At 39.4% G+C, this 14,038-nt stretch overlaps 1 protein-coding gene across 1 annotated transcript in view; it reads right to left on the reverse strand.

Moving 5' to 3' along the window:
• The window catches only part of LOC133405100 (alpha-2-macroglobulin-like protein 1), a 31,631-nt gene extending 21,017 nt beyond the window's left edge, over positions 1–10,614 (reverse strand). The window contains exons 1-13 of the mRNA XM_061681756.1: positions 10,462–10,614; positions 9,302–9,354; positions 7,176–7,196; positions 6,615–6,783; positions 6,436–6,520; positions 5,978–6,095; positions 5,781–5,895; positions 5,584–5,693; positions 4,215–4,370; positions 3,182–3,418; positions 2,975–3,038; positions 1,261–1,406; positions 988–1,137 (exon numbers count right to left, since the gene is read on the reverse strand). Of these exons, the coding sequence (XP_061537740.1) occupies positions 988–1,137; positions 1,261–1,406; positions 2,975–3,038; positions 3,182–3,418; positions 4,215–4,370; positions 5,584–5,693; positions 5,781–5,895; positions 5,978–6,095; positions 6,436–6,520; positions 6,615–6,783; positions 7,176–7,196; positions 9,302–9,354; positions 10,462–10,552 (1,515 nt within the window). The 5' untranslated portion in view covers positions 10,553–10,614. The remainder of the gene's footprint in view (positions 1–987; positions 1,138–1,260; positions 1,407–2,974; positions 3,039–3,181; positions 3,419–4,214; positions 4,371–5,583; positions 5,694–5,780; positions 5,896–5,977; positions 6,096–6,435; positions 6,521–6,614; positions 6,784–7,175; positions 7,197–9,301; positions 9,355–10,461) is intronic.
• Positions 10,615–14,038: the final 3,424 nt, after the last annotated feature.

A 14,038-nucleotide genomic window follows, 5' to 3' on the forward strand; every position in this document is an offset into this window, starting at 1 on the left:
TTGTCTGATCAACGCATTACGTGTTGTCTGTCCCACACCCCCGACAATAGTTTTTTTTAAATAGCTTTATTGGCGGTCAGATATTTACAGTATTACGTTGAAAGACACGCAACAAGGCTAAAAATAAACTAGCTTTTTGGATTCAAATATACCGTGTATACTTTACTGTGTGTAAAAGACTAGAGAAAATTGTCTTTGAGATATAAATGAAAAATATTTTTACATTTCATGATTACATAGCACGTTACAGCATGTGGGAATGCTGTTTTGTCTGGAAATAGATTTGTTTAAAAAATTTGTATATCTGCCAAAGATGAACTGCTGACAACTGGACTTGGTTGAAGAAGACATTTCATCTCTAATCCAAAAGGCTTCTACAGTAATGTGTCCAGTGATTTTTTTTCTTCTCTTAACCACAGTGAGGGAAAATTAGCTTTTTAAAAATTTGTCTTCTTGTCTTCAGTGAAAATAAGATACAGGGGGCGCCTTGGTTTACGACAGAGTTCCATTCTCACAATGTAACCCGAATTTGTAAGCAAGTCAGAATGTGCCATAGTCTATCATCAACACAATAGTTGTAAATGCAGTAAATTACAGTAATGATGCATTAATTATACAGTAATTTGGATGAAAAAAAATCATCATACTATAAATATAAAACAAGCAAATGAAAAACAGTAAGGACGACAGTAACTAAGCGTGCCTTCTAGTAATCTAGCCAGTAATCTTACGTCGCTGCGCATCGATACATAGTATGGGTGTAATGTTTTTAGACAGTGGGACCAAGCCGGCGTGTCGAACCAGAACCCCCACAGGCGGAGGGACGCATGTAAATTCCACATAGAAAGGCCCAAGCCAACAGATTTGAGCCCTGAACCTTCCTGATGTGAAGTGACTTGATTGCTGTGTCACCATCAATAAAGTCAGTGTTGTAGAAATGAATGTATATACAGGGGGTGAGACGTGATGAAGTTGAAGGGATCTTACATAGTCAACAGTGAGTTCCCTCTCTGACTTCAGCAGTAGGATGCTTTGGTCAATGGCTCTCACAGAGCACAAAGAGCCTGGCTGAGCCTGGAGTTTCAATGTGGTCTTCTCTGATGGAAGCTCTTGGAAGGACGAGAACTTAAGAGAAACCTGTACAGAGGACAACAGTGGGTCAGTGGCGATAAATCCAGTTTTCAAAAGATCTTAATTCCATTCAAACTCAAGTATTTATCATTTGTTTTTTGTGTATTTAAAAATAACACCATGTACAACCTTGTTCTTGAGACAGAGCTGGATGGGGAAATCCTGGCTGTCTGCCACAGCCTCGCCACCAGGCAACACAGTGTAAACTACAACCTGTGCAAACGGCGCCAGGTTGATCACTTCATGGAGGGATATGGACAACTCTCCTTTGTTCACTGACAGACGTAAGAACAAAATGGGAAATGTTGTAGAATGTAACTAAAATGTTTCAAGCAATAAAAAAGGGTTACTCTTAATGGTTTTCACATAATAGTCTCCATTTACAGAGTTGGCGCATCTGCGACGCAGCACAAAAAGTGGCATATCTTTATTTTCGTGCAATTCCAAGACTCTCTGTGCCCATTTGCCAATTTGGCAGACCGGTCTGCGCAAAGCTGAGCGTACTCGCGCAACGAGGATGTGTCCTTTGACATGCGCCAGGCACATGTGGCAATTTAGTGGTAGAAAGTGGATCTCAACTAACGTCGGCTGGGGCCACATCTAATTTTTGGCACCAAGTAGACCGCTGGTGAAACGCGATTTTGTTGAATTTGGTTGAGGCAGAAGCAGAAAGATTCTTAGGTCCGCAGACATGTGTGGTGGATGTCAGATGTATTCCATTCATAAATATGTAAACAGCGGGCATCAAACCCTCTGAATCATTGTAGAAATCAATTCATTGAACGCATCATTATAATTATTGTTAATTATTATCATTAACATGATTATTATATATTTTTTAAATCATTCCACTGTCCGGCACGCAGCTATGAGGAGGGGGGGACATGCAAACGTTTGGGGGTCCACGAACATATTTAAGTTGTCGGCATTTATCAGCTCAGTATGTAGATTTAATTTAAAGGGTACCCGGTCAGGTTCTCTGTTGCCGCACCCGCCAAGAGCAGTGACAACACTCCACTCACGCACGGATCGCTGCGTTCTCTTCCGCACGGTGATGTCTCCAGGCAAGGCTGTGAGTGCGCCATATTTAAGTGGAATGAAGTCAACTGCGTTGACTCCCACAACGGTGCAGACCGACCCTTTTTTTAAATACGTCAACTTGGACACATCTGCAAAATTGCGAAAACCCAGTCTAACCTGCCTCTGTCTAGATTTATGGCGCCCGCCCGACTGGATTTATGCCGGTCACGAAAATAGAGCCCAAGGAAATCAGATTAGAGAGCATGTTTGACTGGTAAGTAAACAACATCAACCACTAGACTAAAACCAAGCAAATCTATGAACTATTTACAACTAAAATAATAATAACAAAATTACTCTTAATAATGGTTAAGAAAGGATAATTATGTTTCAGATCATTTGCTCTATTTTCTTCTCTGTGTCAAGGTCCTATTTGTGTACGTTTCACATTAATGATCCTTAAGTAACTGCTTTGAAAAATTCAGCCTCCTACAGATTGCTCTTGTTATGGTTCAATGTTGCGGGCCACCCCAAAATCCTGAAAAATACTCAACTATTCACCTTGTCACCTTCAGCAGAATGCTGTGATGTTTCAAACTAACTAGAATGTATGTAAAAACAATACATAATTGGTTGATGGATTGCTTTTGGAAGTCTTAATAGTTTCCAGGTGGCCCTCGGTGAAAAAAATGTTTGGCCACCCCGGATTGAGAGTCATTGATTAAACTACCACATCGTTAGAATGTGCGAAGAATCCAGCATACCCAGTAACAATCCAAGCAGGTAGGAAAAAGAAAAAAAAGTGACTGTCAAATTAGATTACCTGTACCCAGGCGAACAGCCACTTGGAGATGACCGTGCTGCATGATTGCACCTTTGGACATCACCTTAGAAGTACACACACAATAAGAAGTCAAGTGTGAGTTTTCCCACACAGACATTTGGAACTTGTATATTCAGTGTACACATTTCTACAAAATTTCAAGTTAGAGTGAGTTAGAGTGCCAATACTGACAGTAACTGGACTCACCAAATAGAAAAAGTCAAGGGTCTCCTGTCCCTTCTTGAGCTCCTCTCCCTGGATGATGTACTTGGCTCTTACTGCGGCATTTTTGTCGCAGGAGATCGTCCCGCTGACCTGCATGAGCTTCAAAAAGCTACTACTCTTGGAGTAGAAGGGAGAAACATTGTGGAAAGCTGTCCCGTACTCTGGTTTCCGAATACCTGGAACATATGGCTCATCATCTTCAACCAGTTTGGACTTGGCCTGTTAACACCAAAACAAAACAATAGTGAAATTCATGAGAGGAAGCGTTAACGCAACAGTAGCGACTTGAATTTAGGTTCGGCCAAGTTGACTTAGATACTTCTGATATACTTCTTTCTTTCAAATATATTTTATTTTTAAACATACGTCATCATCTCATATTCCTCATGTTGTTCTTGGAGTAATTTCCTGAGTGTGTTTGTCTGACTTCCTGTTTCTGCCTCTTTTCCTGTTGGGCTTTGTGGTAATATGATTGTGTTCCCTAAATTCTGCCTAACAAGTGGCCAGGAAACCATGCAACAAGACCAGGAAAAGGAATCATTGCTGCGTCTGCTGTATAGTTACAAAATATATTTCAGTTGCAAAGTTTTCGTAATGAATCAAGACGGTATCGGTTATTTATAGCTGCATTTTGTTTTCAAGAAAGTGTCACATCAAAGAGAACAATCTTCCTGTTATTTCCATGGTATACATTTGGTGCTTCAACGAATGTTTTCCTATAAAAACACTGATAAGTAGTAATTTCACCTTAAAATAATAGCTGCGAAGGCATTTTAATGAATGAGGAGCCTTGCATTACCATACCAACCAGAGCTACATTGGTGGTCTCTGGACTAGCCTTTTGTGTTGTTAGCCGCTAACAGCTGCTAACATCACTAGCATCAGACAGAGTTTATGATGACATATTTTGATACTGTTGAGCTTGGCATATTTAGCCTGTGACTATGTCGGTTAAAAAAATGTTTTTATTTCTTCAGTATGTACCACAGTTGCCTAAAACAGAGGAGTCACAAACCTGAAGATTGACATAGTCCCCCCAGTTGCTGGTGTCCAGTGAAAACGAGGCCACGCCGTCTGTGTTTGTGGTGAGTGTTAAGGTAATTGAGTCTGGGGCGATTAAGTAGACAGGCTCATTGGCCACAGGTTTTCTGTCTGGACCAGTCATTTTGACCTGCAAACAAGATGAATGAGGACAAAATGTTTAGTTCAACATTTTATGCGTTCTCCCAGTGGACAAACATTCGTTAACCTTAAAAAAGTCAATTCAATACCCTACAAAATGAAATATGTCAACATCGTGCATGTCAGCAAGCTTATATAAGTGATGTGGTGAAGTATGGTTGGGCCTCGTTAATACTTTGGAGACTTGAGAGGCATCCCGGCTCCTGAACATGAGGAGACCGTGATAAGTTACTCCAAAAAGCGACAACTAGCGCGCCACCATCTTGACCTCCTTTGTTTGATCTACTAGCTCCTCAAGAGAATCCCAACATTATTGTAAAATTAAAACAAGATGTTGCTCCGTCACCTCTATGTAAATACTGTATGTAAAACTAAAACAGCCAAGCATTTCAGTAGCACTAATACATCACAATAATGGACACAATCATCTCCTAAAATTACAAAAAGACAGTTCCACAATAGATTTTAAACAATTAGGATGTAATTGAAGTTTAGATTTTCACCTTTTAGAGATTTCTAAAGAATATATGTTATTTATCATTTCCGAATTGCAGAATGTACATCTATTTTCAGCGAAGCAAAAGTATTTGGATGCAATTGTAAATATTTAATACTTTAACCAAAAACAAAAAACTGGAGACGATGGACGTATTCTGACTTTCCTACCTGGAGATGCTTCGCCTGAACATTGAAGTCACCTTCACTTTTTGTTAGACAAGTAACAAGGATGTTCTATTGGATTGAGATCTGTTTTCTGATTTTTTTGTTTTTGTTTTTTTAATGATCAGCTCATGTGAAACTTAAGACATTTTGATGGTTCATAAATTCGGATTTTTCAGTAGCTAAGTCAGCTGCCAAATCTCAACCTGTGCTTTTAACATTTCATCCTTGATTGAACCCCAGAGGGGAAAGTCAAAATCAACTTTTTGTGTCCTGAAAACAAAAGCAATGCCGACAAACTAGCAGCATCAAGTGAAGCCAACTGAGTAAAACCTTTCAAATTAAAGCTTAAAGGCTACACTTCAATTACATCATAATTACTGTCATTCAAATCTATTACGGTGGTGTAACAATCTAAAACTCTGTGCAAATACTTCTGGACTTTATTGTACTTTAACCACAATTAAGTGCAATTTATCCCTTTGATCATTGGATTGACATGGTTTTATACTGGCTTTCATAACGCTTAAAAAAGTGACTACCTTTCCCTCAAATGGGATGCCAGGCTTGTATGCTTCAGGTACATCTTCAAAAGTGACTGTTCTGATAAGGGCACTGAAGCTTGCCTGCGCTGTACCCTTCAGTATCACCCCTAAACGGGAAATATGATAATAGATTACGCCAAGGCATCGAGACATAGAATGAACATTATGGTAAGTAAAACATTCCACGAGCTTACCTGTGCCATGCTCCTCCAATTCGGCATCCGCCACAAACCTATCGTCATAGATGTTCTTGTTGAGGGCGAAGTCTGCCATGCTCACCATTTGTGTAGCACAACCACTGCGATCGGTCTAGAAGAGTGTCACTTTTAGACTCAAAAGGTTCATGGATTTACATGAAGCAACAGTTAACAGTATTATGTCAACTACTCACTCTCAGTTTATATGTCTTGCAGAGGTCTTTCCGTAATATGGCACGCCAGTAAAAGTGAAAAGCATTCCGACAAAACACCGCCTTGACTGAGCCAACAACTGGTTTTCCATAAGTGTATCTGCAGGGAGAAGCACAAGTTAATTTCATACAGACATTTTTATCTTATTATAACTAACATCAATGATGAAAATTCCACCAAAAACAGGTGATAAAGCAAGCAAAACATGAAATATGAGACTGACTACAACAAAATGCGTGCACTACATTGGTTATACACATACTATAAGACGTATCATTGATGAATCTGAAGAGCATGGCATTACATTAAATTCTTATTACATTAACATGATTTTCAGACCAACATTTTTTCACAACCTAAAAGTTCCAAAATCTCCCTGTAGCTTTCCTGCCTGACAGAAAGCGACGACGAAGAGGCAAAGTCACACTAAAACACTCACTTTCCACAAATCTTCAGCGTGACCTGCTGGTCCAGGATTGTAATCACACTCGGGAGGTGGACAGTTACCTCAAATTTGGGCAAAACTAAAGGAAAAATCAAAATAAAGAAACATTATCAAAAAAGGAACCTTAAATTAATACAGTCGAGCACAACAATTGCATAGCAACTATAGCAGACCATATTCCTTGATGTCAAAGCTGTGGGAGATTTTCTCTCCTTTGTCTGTGGTGGCAGTGATTACATAGGTTCCTTGTGCTGCCTCTGGAATCATGGCATGGGAAAGATCAAGGATTCCAGCGGCAACAAATCTATCCAACCACTGAGCAATTCGATTGGAATTGGGATCCTACATGAAAACAGAAGACAGAAGTCTGCTTATTGGCCCTGTAGTGGTCTCGTTTGGGGTAGAATCGTCACAATCACCAAACAACCTGAAGAGGGACAATGTTATAGTTTACTTTCTGTAGCACATGATTGGTGACAATGTCCAGCTTTGTCTAATAGCTGATTGAATAAAAAACTGTTTCCACCGTATGCTGTGTTAAATCGCTAATTGTGTGAGTGAGTAGAGCAAGATTCTCCTGGAGATTCATACCCGTGATTCAGTGAAATCCCCCTTGAGGAAACACACCCATTATATCAGGTTTCAAACGCAACAAAATCCCCCTTTTGCTGTGGCTCCCAATAACCACTCAAGCGAACAGAATGTGTTGGTGTGGCTCAAAATGTGCTTCTTACCTGAAGCTCCACCACTGTGTACTGAAAAAGAACAAAAACAAAAATCAAACTCATTAGTTGCTGGTGAAATATGTCACTACATCTTCAGACATTACTGTAAATTCTACAGTTATAACCACAACATTGATCATTCGTGTTGATGTTACCCAGAGTTAATTAAATGTGTGTCTTATTTCACTCTCGCGTTACATGCATGTTGTGCTTTTTTTCATAAAACCCTGGCTGCGGGTTGTGTGCAACATCCCGGTCAGCTTTGCTGGATGTTAAGTGATGCTAAAATAAGCATTACCTGGCCTACTTTTTCTGAAATCAAAAGAGCTCCTGTTTACCTCATCTAACTCATCAGCACCACGATGAAGCAAAACATTAACTTAACACTGTTGTCACGAAGGAGTGTCATCAGGTTTATAGTAACTTACTGGCCACAGCATTGTAAATTACTAAAAGCACACCTGGTGAGGATAAGCAGTTACGAGAATGGATGGATGGACCTGGACGGTGCAATCCATTAGTTTGTCTGTGATTTTGTTTTTTGACATTTTCAGCAGAGTAACTTGTAATTGTTACCAACTACATTTCCAAAGTAATCTTTCCACCTTGCGGCTACAATGAGCCAGTACATGCTTGCAGCTTAAGCCGTTTTATTTTACTTAGCCAGCAGGGATGAACATTCCAAATTCTCGAGACGAGATTAACATGTCACTCTGGCAGAAAATACCATACGTACACTATAACTAGCCAGTTAGTGCAGTCGCTACCTACAGTAGTTTAAGCACCAGCAACATTGTTGTGTGTTAGTGGTGAAAACACTGGAACAAAAAAAAATCACTTTAGGGCCTACTGTTAAATTTGTGTGTGATTCAGCAACCAAACAGGCTTGTCCATATTAAGTTCTGTTCGGCCAATGCATTGTATTAGGAAAGCAGCTGCTCAAAAACCATTGATGAGCAGCAAACGGGTATTTGAAGCTGCTGGTGGCTCTGGACTTATTATTGCAGTGTATAAGAGCGTTGTTAAGGTGATATTAAAGAAGGGCTCCTATGTAAATAATTTGATCGGCAAGGATGCTTTTGGCCGAAATAGCTTTTTATTTTTTTTTCATTTTAATTGATGAATGTAATGACAGAAATATGATGATTTATAATATATTAAATATATTTTTTTATGTTTTTTTATAGCCTAAAACTTGGACAGAAAAACAGTATTGATTATTTTGGGAAATGAACATAACACCAGATTCCTAATAAATTGGAAAACAGTGTATTTATTGGTAGGTAAATATAGATTGACATGTGTTCTCATTTGTTGTTCTTTCACCTCACAAATTGTGTGGAAATATGATGGTGTCAATGAGCCAAAATGCCAAAGAAGGAACTGAGGACTTGACGGTACAAAATATCATAGGAATCTCTATATAACGTGTAAATAAATCATGGTTCAGAGGAAATGTCAAGGCTGAGAAAAGTTCCAGTGCATACTGTTCTGCACATTTTGTTCTCAGATTGGGTTTGAATTTAATGAGCAATGGTGCCGAGAATGTTTTTAATTTTTTATTATTTATTTATTTTGAGAAATAGCAGAATTAGAGCTTCACATTTTTTTCCATCAAACATGTTTGAGTTTTACGTTTGGCCTTGGAGGAGTAGATAAGGGATTCATACTATCAAAAAACAACACCCTGGTTTCTAGCTGGCTGTTTTTCCATTCAAATAAAAGCAAAAGACTGATCTGGTAGGTAAACCGCTATACACCATGGGGCAAAAGGTAAAGAGAAAAACCCAAAGTTGGTGCAGTACTCTTAATTCCTTTTGTCAGATGTTCATCATGCACGGCAGATTGTCTCCTCGCTAATGGAAAAGGCCTTGAGCCTGTATTGATTCAGATGTTTGGGTCAGATGCAATGTGAGGCAAATGAACTGACAGCATGTTTATCACACTACTCCACACAGCGCATCACACCCACGCTGGCTTCAAAAACCAACAAAGAGCCCTCCTTTCACATCCCACTGTCCAAAGCAAAAACAGAGGTTTGTACTTCACATTTACCAGAAATCACCACAGACAAAGTTCACCTTTGCATTCAGTTTAACAACCCCTTGAAAGACAAAAACTAGTTGAAAACTTACCATCCGGTCCACAGGGATGAAACCGGAATCCATGGAAACGATTCGGAATTGCACTGTACAGGAATGTAGGAAATTAATAAAAAAGTCTTCAAGCATTGCTTTAAATACATGACATAAAGGTAAAATATCAGATTAAAGCAAAAAGGAAAGAGGACATTTTTCTCCGTGTTATGCCTCAAAACATGGTTCTCAAAGACAAAATTACCGTGCAAAATACATTTGTCTAACAAAGTTTAGAATAGAGGATGAGAGTAAAAAGGAGCCAAAGGAACTATTATTCTGTCTTCTGCCTTGTGAAAAGACATATTGTACAGCTATGGGCCCCAACCTTTTTCACCACAGACTAGTAACACAATAATTACATGGACCAGTGTATTACATAACACATTTCACAATGTATTTATCATGAGAATGTAATAAATACACATACAGTAGACTGTAGTGTATATTATTGCATTCAAATTATTCAGCGCGATCTGAGGAAAATCCCATGCATTTCATGATTTTTAATCTGCAACATAATTATGTTGGCTGTTCTCCATTGTACACTGTAAGTAGCAAAAATACAAATGAAACAAGCTGAGTAACAAAAGTGACAAATAAATAGTTTGTCCTAGAGAGCCATTACGCAGATGTGAAAGTAATAAATATGTCCGTCATACCTGTTCGAAATATCAAGTATATATTTCATATGAAAACATATACATCCAGGAGTTGCGATGAAAAGAGATCTACGTTTCTGATTGCTAAATATATCCTGGTGGTTTATGGTGTGTTTGTCTTAAAGACTGCACATCGCTGTCAATTTTGACAGTCCTGGAATAAAATGGAATAATATGTTTAATATCTTACACCTTCCTCCAAGTCAAGTAGAGGGTTAATTAATATTAATAATAATTATTTACATTTAAAATTTTTAATATGAATTAATTATTACTTATTATACATAATTATAAATGTGAACTAGTTTATTAATTATATAATAATAAATTAATAAAATGAGGCTACAATCGGCTCTTCTGGCTCAGAATTATTACAGAATTACTCCTATTGTAAATGTATTGTTATACAGTGTAGAGATGGGCTGGTTATACAGCAACGAGCTATTCTACCTCGAAACAGTTCTCAACTCTGAATATTTTGATCGTGGTGATACTTACCGGTCTGTCCAGGTTTGTAGACAGTTTTATCAGTCTGGATAATGTGGATAAAAGCGGCGGGCACAATGAGGATTTTGGTCTTCTTGTTCATGGAGTCACTCTTCCCTTTAACAGTGACATTTATGGTTGCCACAGTATTAGTGCGCACTGCTGGGACCTACGGCGCCAAAAATCACACACGTCAGACAGAGAGGACAACAGATAGATTGTAATTTAATTTAAATGTAATTTTAATTAAAAATGTTTATTGCAAAGGCCCTGTGTTGTAACAGCAAACCACTTTGCGGGGTCAACTATGAAATCACTCTATACTCACAAGCATATGTTCACTTGTTTTCACAATGCAAATGGGGCTGTTATTACATAACAAAAGATAGCTTCCAAAATTTGTGAGGGGCGCTTTTTGGTCCACGTGTTTGGTTGCAAACCAACTTGCTGTGGTGGGACACAGTCCAGAGCAGTTATTTGCCAAAGAGCCGTACTGATAGCTTTGCATTCATGGCGCCAGATACATAATTTGGTACATAATGATGGATAAATGGATAGCTGGATAGGTAAATAAATATACTTGGGTTGATGACAGACCTGAAAGTTTGTGCACTGGTAAAAGTCCTGTTTGACTTCCTTCTCCAGGATGACACTGCTGCCAGAGTCCATGTCCAAGGTGACAGTCAACGTGACGAGCTCCGTGGGGCCCTGGATGACGGCGCACAAGGTTTCCTGCGCACCTCCGCTCACCTGGGAGCTCACAGTCACCGCAAAGATGCTGCACGGATGGAGAGAAGACAAAAATTGCGCTGGGAAACAACTTCGGTGTCACATAACCTGAATATTTTCGAGACAGCAAATTTAGCAAAATATTGAAGAGTGAAATGTCAGACATCTGTTTATCGTGTACAATTGAAAGAAACGTGTCACGGGGAGAACATGCAAACTCCACACAGACGAGGCCGGATTTGACAAAGTTATTTCTCATGTTTTATTTCCCAATTGTAACCACAGCCTCAAGTCACTGGACTTACACGCTGCTGCCAATGAGAAATAAAGGACATTGTTAATTAATTAGGTTTGAATTCATGTTGCATTGAATATTGAGGCCCTTAACTAAGTATACGACAAACTTGATTGGTCGGTACTACAATGTAAACTGTAGATACAAAAATGCCAAATTACATGATAAAATAGAGGTCAATCAACTTTAAACGTACACGTCGTGCAGACAACAAACCTCTAATGATTCCATGGACCAGTCGCGTCGAGATTGGCTCTACTTACGTGTCACTGAGAGGAGCCGATGACGCACTTTGCAGAAAGACAGATGCAAGCATGAGCGCCAGCATTTGGAGGACAGGTGCCATGTTTGTGTAGCACACACAGCGCCTCGTTCCGACGGGGCCGAGATACTTCTGCACCGGAGGACTTGGACACTGATGAACTGGGTGCAAACCTTTTGGACTTCGCTTTTTTTATAGTTCTCCCCCTGCATTCTTTGCTTTTTTTGCACTCTCCACCCTGCTGCCAAACGAGTTTCACTGCCCAAAAGTTCAAAACCGGACTGGCCTGCTGTCAGTTGTCCACTCCAACAATTCATGAGGAATTTGAGAGAGGTGGGTGGGGGGATCGCCAATGGCATCTTTTGTGTTGCTCCTGTCGCAATTTTCAAGCATACAACATCACCTAAGAATACTTCAAAATGATTGATCACATATGTTATGGTAATTCCTGAGGCTGTCAATGTTACAAATTCACGACCGACTCTGCTCACAATGTTAGTGCCAATAAATCCAAAGGAATGCTGACCAACTCATTCATCTTCCTGTTAAAGCAGTGGCGGTTCTTGAGGGGGCAACAATGCTGTGGCGCATCCCCCCCAACGAAGATGATAACCAAAACAAAGATTATAAAATCAATCAATACAGTTATACTTTAAAATTCACTTTTCAATTCTTATCCTGCACTCACCAACACAAAAAGCGGAACTAATGCGTGTGGCTCAACTTTTTAGATGGATCTGTTGTATTTTCTATCAAGAGTTAAATAGACAGCATGAGGAATTTCATGTTGCAAGTTTTCAAGAACCACTCAACAACACTCGGGCAACATCGATGTCGTGCATGTTGAAGTCAGGGCTTCAAAATAAACGCACAACAGTAAAATAACACAGGATGCTTTCGTGCGGCCATTTTTATATGGCGGACTGCGGTGGTCCGGGCCGAGTCAAGGTCGAATGCGGACCCACTGTCAATTGCCGTCAAATAAAGACAATGGGCGCTGTTTTTTTTCTCCATCAGGCCACTGCGACAGGCTGTTTATCACAGGTGATACTCTATTTGTTTTAGTGAAATACATGCCTACAGTTTTAGAAACATTTAGCTGTAGACAGCACTCCTGCAACCAAGTTGTGACACAGGACATTGTATTGGTGAGTTTAGCAGCAACGGTATCTTTGGAGCGACCATGAACAAAGAAAACCGTGTCGTCTGCATACATTACGCACTCTGCTTCAGAACAAACATTGGGTAAATCGTTGATATAAAGACTAAATAAAAGGGGGCCTAATATTGATCCCTGAGGGACTCCAGAGGTTAGCCTAAGAGACTCTGATCTGCAGTTTTTAACTGATACAGATTGTGTTCGGTCATGCAGTTATGATTCAATCCAGCTCACAGCTTTGCGAGAGAAGTTTAATTTTGAGAGCTTGGTAAGAAGAACAGTGATTTACTGTATCGAAAGCTTTCCTGAGGTCCAAGAACACCGCCCCTACAACTCTACCCTTGTCGAGAGAAGATTTTATTTTCTCAATGAAGAGGCATGTAGCCATTTCAGTGGAATGCTTGGATCTGAAACCAAACTGCATGGCGTGGAGGGAGGGGGAGCTGCTGTTTAAATAATGGACAATCTGCTCTGACACCCATTTTTCTGCAACTTTGGAAATGGCCGGAAGAATGCTTATAGGTCGGTAGTTATTCAGAGAAGTTGAGTCACCAGATTTAAAGACAGGGGTAACAATAGCAGATTTCCAGGCCTTTGGAAAGTGACCAGATGAAATTGAAAGATTAATGATTAAGGCAATAGGAATAGCAAGAGTTGAACCTAGATCTTTGAGCATGCTCGTGTCCATTCCAAAAACATCCTTTGCCTTAGATGGTTTGAGTGAATGAATTAAATCGATAACTTTGGTCTCAGTAATATTTGTAATCGTAAAGAACTGCGTTGCAGACAATGCAGGGTATTCCTTCCTTTGTTTTACTGCAAACTTAGAAGAGATTTCTGACACAGATTCAATTAAGTATTTGTTAAAAGCATCAGCCATCGCTTGAGGTTCCGTCAGGATGTTTCCATTTAATTTAATTTGCATTAGTTTTGTTTTGTTATTTTGTGTATCACCCAATAGTTTTTTAATATAATTCCAAGTTATTTTTGAATTTCCCTTCGCACTATTCAGAGCAGTAATGAAAAAGTCAGCTTTAGATTTTCTTATATCTTTCACTACCTTATTTCTCAGTGAAATGAAGTGCTGTCTATTCTATCCTGATTTGACCGACAACTTCAAGGAATGATCGCGTTCTTTCATCAG

The sequence above is a fragment of the Phycodurus eques genome, chromosome 7 (assembly GCF_024500275.1).
Source record: "Phycodurus eques isolate BA_2022a chromosome 7, UOR_Pequ_1.1, whole genome shotgun sequence".
Taxonomy (NCBI): Eukaryota; Metazoa; Chordata; class Actinopteri; order Syngnathiformes; family Syngnathidae; genus Phycodurus; species Phycodurus eques.